The sequence below is a fragment of the Anomaloglossus baeobatrachus genome, chromosome 3, assembly GCF_048569485.1.
Source record: "Anomaloglossus baeobatrachus isolate aAnoBae1 chromosome 3, aAnoBae1.hap1, whole genome shotgun sequence".
NCBI classification, from domain to species: Eukaryota; Metazoa; Chordata; class Amphibia; order Anura; family Aromobatidae; genus Anomaloglossus; species Anomaloglossus baeobatrachus.
Window position 1 is genome coordinate 102,100,977 of NC_134355.1, and position 12,993 is coordinate 102,113,969.

The 12,993-nt window shown below is 42.6% G+C and overlaps 1 protein-coding gene across 1 annotated transcript in view; it reads right to left on the minus strand.

Annotated features, from left to right (window-relative positions):
• LOC142297178 (protocadherin Fat 4-like) overlaps positions 1–10,267 on the minus strand; it is a 225,280-nt gene extending 215,013 nt beyond the window's left edge. The window contains exons 1-4 of the mRNA XM_075341447.1: positions 10,127–10,267; positions 6,634–6,758; positions 5,469–5,528; positions 2,269–2,346 (exon numbers count right to left, since the gene is read on the minus strand). Coding sequence (XP_075197562.1) covers positions 2,269–2,346; positions 5,469–5,528; positions 6,634–6,758; positions 10,127–10,190 — 327 coding nt within the window. The 5' untranslated portion in view covers positions 10,191–10,267. The remainder of the gene's footprint in view (positions 1–2,268; positions 2,347–5,468; positions 5,529–6,633; positions 6,759–10,126) is intronic.
• Positions 10,268–12,993: the final 2,726 nt, after the last annotated feature.

Genomic DNA, 12,993 nt, shown 5'->3' on the forward strand with positions numbered 1-12,993 from the left:
TCTTTTACGTATACAAATAGTGGTGGGAGGTCTCATAGAACCCCTACCCATAACAAATCAAGTGCTTAGTCGGAGCTGTGAGCTAACATTAACCCCTTATTACTCCAATTACCACCACACCAGGGCAATCGGGAAGAGCTGGATAAAGTGCCGGGATTGTCACATCTAATAGATGCGGCAATTCTGGGCTGCTGCAGGCTATTTTAGGATGGGGGGTCAATAAGCACGGGTCTCCCCAGCCAATACCAACACCCAGCTGACAGCTTTATTATTAGGTATCAAAATTGGAAGATTGCACACCGTTTTTATTAATTATTTATTTATTTAAAAAATTTAAAAAAAAAAGTCACATGTGGTTCTTCTTATTTTGATACACAGCCAAGATAAGTGCACAGCTGGGGGCTGCAGCCTGTAGCCATGGCTTTATCTGTATCAATAGATGGGGAGACCCAACACCAATTTTATTTTATTTTTTATTTATCCCCAGTATAAGGACACAGACAGCGTTTGTGATTTCAGCCAATCAAAGATGCTGTCTCAGAGGGTGGGGGCATGGTCCAACGACAGTCAATCAGAGATGCCAGTGGAAGGGGAAAGCATTATATATGAATGAAGGATAATTGTCGGCCCCGGAAGGAGTGCTGCAGCCGCGGTGACTTGGTAAGTACTGTATGTACTGTCGTAACCCTCTTTTTATTTTCTTTTACAGCCCTCCTACACCATTTTACAACACATCAGTTTTGCTTCCCATTGAATTTAATGAGTTCAACTAGGATCGACAATGTGATCGGTAATCTCAGGCAGGTGCGGCGATCCTTGGCAGGATCACTTATCTCTAGAAAGTACTAGTTATGTGTGGGCACTAGCCCACAATGTGAGAGGTTAGCTGATAGGATAAGAGAGAGTTCCTTTTAGAGAGTCAATGAAGATCTAGTGTGCGATAGTTACAGAAGGATAGTCTGTAGGTCTTTATAGTCACATTCAGTGGGTGCATTGTGGCAGCAAAAGAAGAAAGATGACTGGAGATGAGATAGCATGATCTTTGAGTGTTGACCGAGACATGGCGTGAGAACAACGCTGAGGCTAGAGACTGACCCTGGAATGGAATGGCCACAGACAATATCAGCCAGAGGATGGGACTCTAGTGGCCAGGCCTTTAACGATTAAGTCACAGGTTAATATAAAACTGGCATGTGAACGAAGTTGGCTACTCTAGTGCATTCTAAACAAGAGAGAGCACAAGATTCTGCTCTGACACTAGCAGCTACCCTTTACCCCTCCTCTATGAGGAGAAGAGACGTAGATACGGAAACACCTGGGAGTGCAAGCCTCTAGTCTGGCCATATTGAAGGAACCCTCAAACCTCTCCTCCACTACTCAGAATGGAGCCACTAGAAAAGAAGGTAACCATCACAAGTTGGACTGTAGCATTAGTCTGCGTTCTGCTGGGACTCACAGGACCAGTAAGATCGAAAGCGATGCAGTGGGAACTGAGAGTGTGTCTGAATATGCCTTGTACCATTGTATTGTGCTGGAAATCCTATGGCTGCCATGCAATGTGTAAAGTTGTTGCTGAGGATGAACCACTGAGTAAAAGTACTGTTGTTTGAAATTAACTGTTAATCTCCTTGAAGAAATGAGTCGTCATCAAGTCCTGGCCAGGCTACATCAGCAGCAATATGTGGCCTGCACGGGTTCACAGCTCACACAACACAAGTCCACATACCCGGCCAGGACCAGTTCTTTCATGTAGCAACCTGGGGCATCCAGACTGAATCCCCACAACTACTGCCCCTTGCCACTGTACAAAATAAAGGGGTTAAAGGGATCTTTTTGGGATTTTTATTGATGGCTAATCTTTTGGATAAACAATCAATAATCGTTGGAACAGTTGAACAAAGGGAAAGAGGCAAACTAAATGAATAAATAGGGTGAAATTGGCTACAAATAATTCATAGCAACACCAGATGACGATACACATTATATGATGAAAGGATGTAGTATGTTCTCATATCTGCAATGTTATCATTATTACAATACAATGGGCCAATGTTAGTAGACCCCGGTGTATGGCGTCTTACTGATTGAACTACAATCAATTATACTTGTAAAGCATATATTTCATTAATAAGAAATATATGTGGGTGCCAGTACAAAAATAGACAATTGCCTTCTAAATCTTTGAAGTTCATGCTGACTAGCTGAAAGATATCCATAAATATTGTTAGTAAAAACGTATGATAGATATGGTGTAAATAAAAGACTTACCGACAGACTGTACCTAATGAGCGATGCACCTTTCTCTTTGGCTTCTACAGTTAGTATTGTAGTATTTATTTCACATGTCTGGAAATGAAGCAAATAGTAACTAACATATTATGTAAGAAATTTCCATTAATGGGCTATACTCAAGTTGGGAAGTTATCCATGTGATTGGAGATCACTGGGGATCCAACCACAGGAAGCCTCACCGAACATTTGAACCGGAGCACTGAAGAGCCCTGTGTGAATGGATCGGGGTGGTTGATCATGCACTCTGCTGGTCCAGTCATTCTTAATATGATGGCTGGAGATAAACGAGGTCTGGGTATGACTGGTCTTCGGCACTCCCATAAGAATGAACCAACCACTGTTCTATTATTAACCACCATTTCATACACACGGGGGTCTTCAGATCTCTGGTTCTCAGGATCAGTTTGGTCCCAGTAATCAAAAAGTTATTCCCAATCATATAGATAGGGGATAACTTACAAACTTGAGAATACCCTTTTAAAAAAAGAGTACTCCTTATCAGAAAATAAACAATATTAATCATGTAATGAAAAGTTATACAATATATTTTATGATACGCATATCAATGCTTTGTGTTGTAATGAATTAATACTGTGCGTCCATGATATACCCAGGACTATAAAAAGCTGGGTTCTCATCTGTATTAAAGTATCCATTGCAGATTCCAGAATTTTTGAAGAAATAAATTGGGCCGCATACTAGGTTATTCTGGCTGCTAAAATGGCCAACACAGGAATTGAAACCTGACGGACCTCTTCATAAGTCAATAGGATCTGTCTTAGGCCGGAGTCAAACATGCAAGTGGCTCGCATCGCATCACCCGGCATGGCATGCCGCTCTCCGGACAGGAGTGTCTCAACTGCATAGAAATAAATGCAGCTGACTCGCTCGTGCCGGCTGATGTGATGCGAGACTCGCGCGAGCCGCTCGCAAGTATGACTCTGGCCTAAAGCGGGCTTTACACGCTGCGACATCGCCCGAGCGATCTCGTTGAGGTCACGGAATTTGTGACGCACATCCGGTCGCTTTAGCGATGTCTTTGCGTGTGACACCTATGAGCGATTTTGAATCGTCGCAAAAACGTTCAAAATCGCTCATCGGTGACATGGGGGTCCATTCTCAAATATCGCTGCTGATCGGTGTACGAAGTAGTTCGTCGCGCCTGCTGCAGCACACATTGCTATGTGTGACACCGCAGGAACTAGGAACCTCACCTTACCTGCGGCCGCCGGCAATGAGGAAGGAAGGAGGTGGGCGGGATGTTACGTCCCGCTCATCTCCGCCCCTCCGCTTCTATTGGGCGGCGGTTCAGTGATGCTGCTGTGACGTCGCTGTGACGCTGAACGAACTGCCCCCTTAGAAAGGCGGTTCGCCGGTCACAGCGACGTTGGTAGGCAGGTAAGTAGTGTCGCGATTTGCCCGTGTTGCACAATCGATGGGGGCGGGTATGCACGCTAGCGATATTGGTCACAATATCGCAGCATGTAAAGCGGCCTTTACACTATGAGCATTCATCATCAGACAGATCTTTCTAGGGGACAAATTCTGTTTTTCTGTTCTTAACATGGGAGTAGCAAGCTGAGATTTCGAAGACCACAACAAACTGATACATAAACTATATTAGAAAACTGTAATTTTTCAATATACAAAGAATAACATTTTTGTTGAAACCTGAATATATATTGAACTACAATAGAAATAGGAGAATGGATTTTCTAAATGTTATTGGTGGAGATTCTAATTTATTTTATATAACATTTATTTTTTCCTTTATGCAATGCAAAAAGGAAAAATGGGAAAATGGTGACTCTCAAATAAATTTAATTTTCCTAGAAATGTTTTTTGTTTTTTTTTCCCTTTGGGTGTATATTGAGTAGACATTATTAAGGAATGGCTTAAAATGTTTGTCTAAAATAATAATAATTATTATAATAATAAAATATAAATTTCCCAATGCTTGGATCCTCCTTCAGTTAGCCAAAACATATACAAATAATTCACAAACCAGTGGTCGTTGAAGGAAATTGTATGGCTGGCCACAGATTTCCTGGGCAGTAACTGTTGAAGTCTTCTGAAGCTGGACTCTGAGGCCTAAAGGCCCTGTCACACTCAGAGATAAATCTGTGGCAGATCTGTCGTAGATCTGTGGTTGTAGGGAAATTGTGGACAATCAGTGCCAGGTTTGTGACTGTGTTCAAATGGAACAATATGTCCATAATTTCACTGCAACCACAGATCTGCCAAAGATTTATCTCTGTGTGTGACGGGGCCTTTAGACACACGGCATGAAAATCGGAGCGAGTAGAATGCGATAAAACATCGTATTCCACTCGGACTAATATTAGCCTATGTGCCAGCACCCATGAGCGATTATTTTCTCAGCCCTTATCGGACCGAGAAAACTTGGTGCAATGTGATCCTTGTTTCTCTAGCACACATTCAAGTCTATGGGGCGAGAGAAAAATCGCTCTGCACTCGCAGTACACCGGTGTACTGCGAGTGCAGAGCGAGAATGGCAATAGCTGGCAACAGAGGAGAGAGGGAGATAAATCCCTCCCCTCCTTCCCAGCGCTGGCCCGCCTCTCCTCAGAGCCGACCCGCCCCTCTGCAGCGCCGAAACACCCCTCCTCAGTGCCGGCCCAACTCCTGCAGCTGTGGTCTGATCACAAGATCGGACCTCAGTCGCAGTGACACTCAGCTCTTGCTGTGCTGCCAGCGTGAGCTGAGTATCATGCGAGGATCGCAGTAGTCCCCCGTGTGGCCCCGGCCTAAGGCTACGTAATCACAATGAGTTTTTTCGTGAGTTTTTGATGTTGCAAGACTTCAGCGTAACTGCAAGAGAAATTGACATGCTTCGAATATGAAACACATCACAGATCAGTTTATGCAAAGTAAAAAGCACAGTAGGCCAGAGAATTCTATATATCTCACCGACTTTGGTGGAACTATAAGATGCTGTGTTTTTGACAAAGCAAAATAAACATCATCAAAAACTCCCCAATGGCTCATCGGGGGAACATAATCCAACAGTTCGGTAAGTAACAGACTAACTTCAATTTATCAGTGTCCAAATTGCAAGACATCCATCTTAAAAATGACGTATAATATTGCACAAAAAGCTAGCAAAAATACAAATCAAACCACTGTATTTAATTAAAAAAATAATTATGGCATACCTCTAGAATGGAGGCTCTGTAATGGTCCTGAACAAACACAGGTCCTTGAACAAGTTGGTCCTTGATGGTAAGAAAATCAGATGTAGTTACTTTTTTTATACACATTTTCAAAGTTTACAGAATGCAAAACAATGAAAAAAACCTATCCAGCCTAACCATCTTGGGTGAGCACTTGCCATTCCTCAGACATTAGAGTTGCAGATTCGTATGTTGGCAGTCTTATGGCTTCAATACACATTAGTTGAAATTTGTTCAAACCCTACTGATTTCGTCAGGGCCTACTGACTCTTGATGATGTCAGAGGAGAAAAGGCTTTGGCTATTGGAATTTTTTTTCAGGGGGAATAAGCCACCACCAGAGGTGTATGGCAGTGTCCATATGCTATATTACAGTGAAGTATTCTCAAACAAAGAATTTTACAAACTATGCTGACTGTCATGGCGGAATAGGGATCTGTTTAGACAACTGATTCTGACCTTCCGCCTGATAACTTTTCTGGTGTCTGTGATCAATGCAGGCAGACTCAGGTGTCGACCTGCAGAGTGGGAGTTCATAGGCAGACTAGCAAGAGATAATGTCTGGTTGTTAGTCTCATTTGATCACATGTTATGGCGAAGCCAATTACATTTTCTCACCTCCTATATATGCTGGGTATATACTCCATTCTATGCCAGCTATAGGTTATCTTAGCTGGTCTGGTGCGGTGTTGTGATCCAGACTATCTGGTGATTGTGGTACTTGTTGCTGAGTGTGGTTGTGGAGCTAACCCTTGTTGCCTTTTTTGTTGCTACTTCCTGCTTTTACTTTTCTCATTTTCTCATGAATCTCTCATTGTATCTTTTTGTGTGTGTAGTGTGTCAGAGTTTTGGTTTTCCTTTATATATCTTTATCTGTGTTTCATTCTCACTTACACCCATAGTCAGGCATGGACTCCGGCATCTTCACCATCAGGAGTAACCCGGAGGTTAGGGATAGCCTAGGGTCCCCTAGCATGATGCGCATAGGAGCCCCTGTCCCTCATTATCCGACAGTCACATTGTGACGAGAACACATAACCACTGGTCTGAACCAATTTTCAAGTGCATGCGGTAGTCGGGAGAGATAACCGTCTGCCGAACTAACATTGGCCTTAATTCTGAATTATATAAAAGCATCAGGTGGTTACCAGATTATAAGCATTCCATGGTGTTGTGGATGTAGTTGTATCATATTTGAATTCAACATCATCTGAGTCCTCTGATGTCTGATTTCCTTGTAGATGAATAATTGAATATGACTTATCATGAACTACTGGAATAAAAAAGTTTTTCACATCACGATTTATAGAAATTTGGCACATTTTGAATAATAACATTGCATCAAGGTTTAGACCTATTTATTATGTGTTTTAGACACTTTTTGCCTTCCTTGATAAGGGCAGGGCTGAGCCTTGAAATTGGCTTTGTTGCCAATGCAAAGTGGCCTATAATAAGTCAAACAAGGTGGTATAAAGTTAGACTAAAGGGTCTAAAGATGCGCCAAAATTATCATCCAGTATGAGTGACTATGATTAGTTTAAAACTCCAGCACAGAAAGGTGGGGAGATATTCAGTGTCATGAAATTTATGAATTTTTATTTGATGCGGCAATATGATAAGGAGATGTCCATCGTTTTGATGCAAATTAGGTCCTTTTCCAAGACATAGTAGACAAATAGGTGATGTTAGTTACACCAGTGTATAAAAGAGGGGGAGTGGATTGATAAACGATGAAAAAAAGTGTATATGTGTAATCATACATGCTGACTACAGATCATAATAATATGAAATACATGTAGAAATTATGTGCAATCTGAGATGAGGCAATAGGCTGAGTGAAGTTCCATGAAGGAGCCTCATTATAAGATATTATCTTGGTTATCTCCATTTGATTATAATGTATGAAATATGTATAGGTCCTTGAGCTAGATCATGCAAGGGAATATCAATAAAATAGAGGTAAGAATATAGATCCAAAATTATATAGGGGTAATAAATCCTGTATAGGGAGGTCCAGATGGTGGGAAACCGAGAAGAGAAATAGAGAATTGAGATACTAAGGGCCGATTTACACGCAACGACATCGCTAACGAGATGTCGTTGGGGGTCACGGAATTCGTGACGCACATTCGGCCTCGTTAGCGATGTTGTTGCGTGTGACACGTACAAGCGACCGCCAACGATCAAAAATACTCACCTAATCGTTGATCGTTGACACGTCGTTCAAATCCCAAATGTCGTTGCTGCTTTTGGATGCAGGTTGTTCGTCGTTCCTGAGGCAGCACACATCGCTACGTGTGACACCCCAGGAACGACGAACAGCACCGTACCTGTGTCCTCCGTCAATGAGGTGGGTGTGTCTTTCATGCAGCTGCTCTCCGTCCCTCCGCTTCTATTGGACGCCTTTCGTGTGACGTCGCTGTGACGCCGCACGAACCGCCCCCTTAGAAAAGAGGCTGTTCGCCGGCCACAGCGACGTTGCTGGGAAGGTAAGTATGTGTGACGAGTACTAGCGATATTGTGCGCCATGGGCAGCGATTTGCCCGTGACGCACAAACAACGGGGGCGGGTTTGATCAGTAGCGACATCGCTAGCGATGTCGCTGCGTGTAAAGTGGCCTTAAGAAGGAAAGAAAATAAGAAGAGAAACTGAAAAATGAAGAACCTGTATGAGCAAATGATCATGTATGAGATATGCAGAACACATGGTACATGGCAAGATATGATCAGAAAATAAAAACAGGAATAACAAATGTGTCTAAGAAATAAGAAAATGCAAAATGACAACATAAATAAACCATATTAAAACTGAGAGGAACGAGAAGAATGTAGCCATCATTACATGTTTCTCACTACGAGTTTTCAGCTACGTCTATTGCCTCAGGCCAGCAATTTTAAATAACTGTTCCTCCCATTTTTATATTTGTCTCCTCTGCTCCTTTTGTATGCTAATGCCACCATCACTGCATTTTTATATTTCTTGCTACTCCTATTTACTCTCTCATCATATGTATCTACATACCTTTGTGCCACTTTTCTCATACATGGTCACTTGCATATGTTCATACAGGTACTCAAGTACCTATACATACCTCATAGCTTAGATACAAATGGCGGTACTCCAGCATGATATCTTATATTGAGGCTACATCATGGACCTTCGGTCTCACTACCATTATCCTAAATCTTGTTGTACATAATTTTCATGCATTTTGATGGATTTCTTAATATTATTCTTTATAGTAAGCGTGTTATATATATTTAGATGTTATCTGCTGATTTAACTGATACCACCCAAGTTTGACTAACAGATGTCCTTGAAAAAGACCATTGCATTGATCCAAACCTTGGACTGTATCTGTGGCTGGGCGGGTGTGTAATGGATGGCCAGAGAACACAGTAAATGCTATGCAGAAGCTAAGGCAGGGGTCCCTGAGCTCACCCTCACAGCCGGAGGTACCCTTGAAGGAAGGGAGGTCCGGGTCACCAACCTGGCCCTGACTCCTATCTCCTGGCCCTAATGACAAAGTCCCCAACACACACACCACCCAGTGGACTGACCAGGATGGAGGTCCCAAAACCCCCACCAAGAATGAACAACAAACAGGGGCAAATTAAAACTCATGTGAACCTAAAATCTACACCAGAGAGCAACAAAAAGTATACAGGACGGGGTAAGAAGAGAAAAGTGAAAGTAACAACAGACTACTTTCAGCAAAGCACAACTGACAGCAAACAGCAGCAACAGCAAAAAACACGTCCTCTCTGCTCCTGTGCTCCTGGCTAGCTCCAAACTGAATTGAATAACCAGCAAACTCTCCAGGAAGCAGAGGGCTTAGTCATTAACAGCTGACAGCTGAGCAAGCCTGCTGCTACACAAGAGGAAGAGTTAACCCTTCAAATACCTTAAGGGAAAAAAAAATGTCTAAAGTACATGGTCTCAGATGGTAAGGAAAAAGCTAGCCCTGAGCCTGTCCTAGACATGTGATACTCTGCTTATCATATTGCTGTATAAAATAAAATATTCACTCTTTCCTATGTTGGATGTTCCAAGATGAAGATATGCTTGGACAGAGACCCTTTCCCCACGCCAAAATTTACTGTAAGTGGGCTGCTGGCTTTTCTCCTAAATGTGATACATTTGTTGCACCTTCACCCTGTCAGATATAGGTTTACACTGTGTAATTTTGCACAGGATTAGTACATCTTTCATATTACTTTTAACATCTATACTATGTTTGGAAGGCATGTTGAGGATATTGATGATAAAAATGCGGCGACTAACAGAACAAAATAATGCGGACGGCAGTCATCATGGGGGGTTAATGAACTATATCTAGTTTGTCATTGCCAATTAATTCCAACCTTCCTTCATTGTCAAAGAAAAAAATCATCAGCATGTGCACAGAAGTCTTGCACTTATCTAGGGGAATTTTTCTCCATCGCAACAGATTTGTATAGAAAACATTCAGGAAATCAAATTGACCTTATTATTTATTAAGTCCTCATTTAATTGCATCTAATTTGAGGATTTTATAAATTGAGCATAAAGTAACATTAATATCACTAGTGTATATATAAGGACAGAATGATCTAATGGGATACAAAATAATAAAATCTGACAAAACTAATAATGACTTACCTTGAGCATAAAGGTTCAAAGAAGCAAAATGTAAAAGTAGATAATTCAGTAATTGCACTGGCATCTTCACGAGTCAATAATGAGCCTAATAAAGAATCTGTTCTCCTTAGAGTACTACAAGTCAGTTTATCATTGCTGGTAATCCCTATGGGTGAACCAGTTCTCATATTTTGTTAGACACCTCTGTAGCCTCCATGCTGCTCTATGATGATCTTCTAAATCAGATGCGTTCAGGTGACTGACAAAAGCCTTTGGCAGTGTCTTCAACAAATATCTTGGATTACACTTGCAAATATTGTATTGTGCTTCAAATCATGATTTCTGAAGCCATAATAGGTTTTCAGCATAATAATAATAAAATGTATATGGGTCACAACTTTGTGTGGGAACCCTAGGTTTCCAACGGGTCTTCACAGCTACGTCATACTACACAAAAAGAAACAGGACCATCCCATAGTCAACGACTATATTGACACTTTGGAGATTAAACCACTTTCATACATTTTTCCAGAGTCTGATATAGTGTCAGGGACCTGGTTTTTATATGAACAGGTTATATCAAATCCCTGCTCCCACGTAGCAATAATATTTTTAGGACTCCCATGATATTTGAACAACTTTGCATAGGGGGTATGGCTCCTGTCCATTCGGTCTCACTGTTGTACGGCTTGTTTCTAGAAAGCGTAACAGCGGACAGGGCTCCTCTTCACTTCTTCTCCAAATGGGAGGAGGACCTGGGGAGACCTATTTCTGGGGAGGACTGTGCCAGGATTCTATTATTTCCAAAACTCTCCTCTACATGCGCTATGACCCAGGAGAAGTTACAAAATTCTGATACGATGGTATAGATGTCCGACTACCATTAGAGGTGGTTTCCCGGAGCTTCTGATACCTGTTGGATATGTCTTCAATAGAGAGGCTCTTACATACACATCTGATGGCAATGCCACCCTATAAGAAAATTTTGGGACGATGTGTTCAACCTATTCAATAAGGTTTCCGGAATGGGAATTCGGCCTTCCCCTGAGCTTGCCCTTTTGTCCCTGAGTGAGTTCTCTATTGCTAAATACAAGAAGAAGATCCTCAGGCACTTCTTGGCTGCTGCGCGGAGGCTGATTCCCAGATTATGGAAACAAACAAAGACCCCTTCTAGATACGAATTTGTTGCAGAACTCAATGAGATCTTCAGGATGGAAGAACTACCGTATTTTTCGCTTTATAAGATGCACTTTTGTTCCGCCAAATTTTGGGGGAAAGTAGGGGGTGCGTCTTATAATCCGAATATACGGATTATATACTGCAGGGTCCAGGGGAGGTGGGGGCCGCTCTGGAGCGGTGCTGGAGGCTGAGGGAGGCTGGTAGAGGCTGGTGAGCTGGTGAAGGCTACAGCGGGAGATCTCCTGCTCCCGCTCATATAATATGCACTGCCGCTGTCCATCACCGTGGTGCTGAAACCGCACCGCGGTGACGGGCTGGGGGATCGGCGCATATTATATGTGCCTGTGCGCCCCTTTGATGGCAAATGCCCCCCTGCGTTAGATATGGCCCCCATGATGCTGCCCATAGTAAAATAAAAAACTCTTTACTTACCTCCTCCAGCGTGTCTCCCCGGTCTCCCTCCTACTGTGATCATGCACGCAGAGATGTCACTCTGCTGTACCGATCACATGACCGGCACCGAGAACCAGGAAGTGCAGGAGGCCGGAGGTCAACCACACGGAGGTAGACACGAGGGAGGACAGCACTGGAGAAGGTAAGGAAAGAGTTTATTTTACTAAAAGCAGCAGCATGGGGCGATATCTAACACAGGGTGATGTGTGCCATCCACAGAGGGCCGTGTTCCATCCACAGGTGGTCGTGTGCCAGCCATAGGGGACATGTGGCATCACTGGGGGCCGTTTGCCAGCCATAGGGGCCGTGTGCCAGCCGTAGAGGACGTGTGCCAGCCATAGGGGACGTGTGCCAGCAATAGGGGACATGTGGCATCACTGAGGGACGTGTGCCAGCATGAGGGGGCTATATTCAATATAAGGTGGCCATATCCAGATTAAGGGGGCTAATTTTAGGATGGGGGGCTATGAGGGACATATACCCTATATGATTTGTTAGACGGACACTGGCATTATAAGACGGACCCCATTTATTAAAAAAAAATTCTCTATTCCTTCACCAAATTTGGGGGTGCGTCTTATAATCAGGTGCGTCTTATAAAGCGAAAAATACGATAATAGGTCAGGCAACGGAGACTTTAGAGAAAGTTCTAGACATGTGGACTCCATGGGTTCTATTTAGGGACTCCTCGGAACTCTGACTCTGGATCATGGGATAACTAGGTTTGATCGGTGTGGGGGTGGGGGCGGGTTGGGGCTCGGGCGCCCTATGTAGGACCTATTCTATCTTTCTTGGCTTATCTTACTTTCTTCTTTATCTTTTTATTTTCATACATTATTACCTACTAAGGTTTCTACATTATTCCTCGCTCATTTGCTTCTTCATTCTTCTTTTCCTCAAACAAGTATGTTTTAGTTTTACGTGCATCGGGCACAAGAACTCTTGTACCATTTACAAATATTATATGTAAACATTTTTTTTCCTTATGGTGTAGTTGTAATGATTAATTCTTGGATAAATGTCCCTTGATACCTTGTCTTTAATAACTTCAATAAACTTTGATTTGAACAAAATGTATATGGGTCATCATGTATGTATCAGGTGAGAACAGAATATCTTTTTCATCTTGCCTAGCATTACAAATGCACACAGATAAGGCTTGCATAGGGCGCTAGTGACACAGGTACATGTGATGCACAAGTGTCTGGCTTACAGACTATTGAGGATGCCAGTACTTTTAGATCTGGATGGCTGTT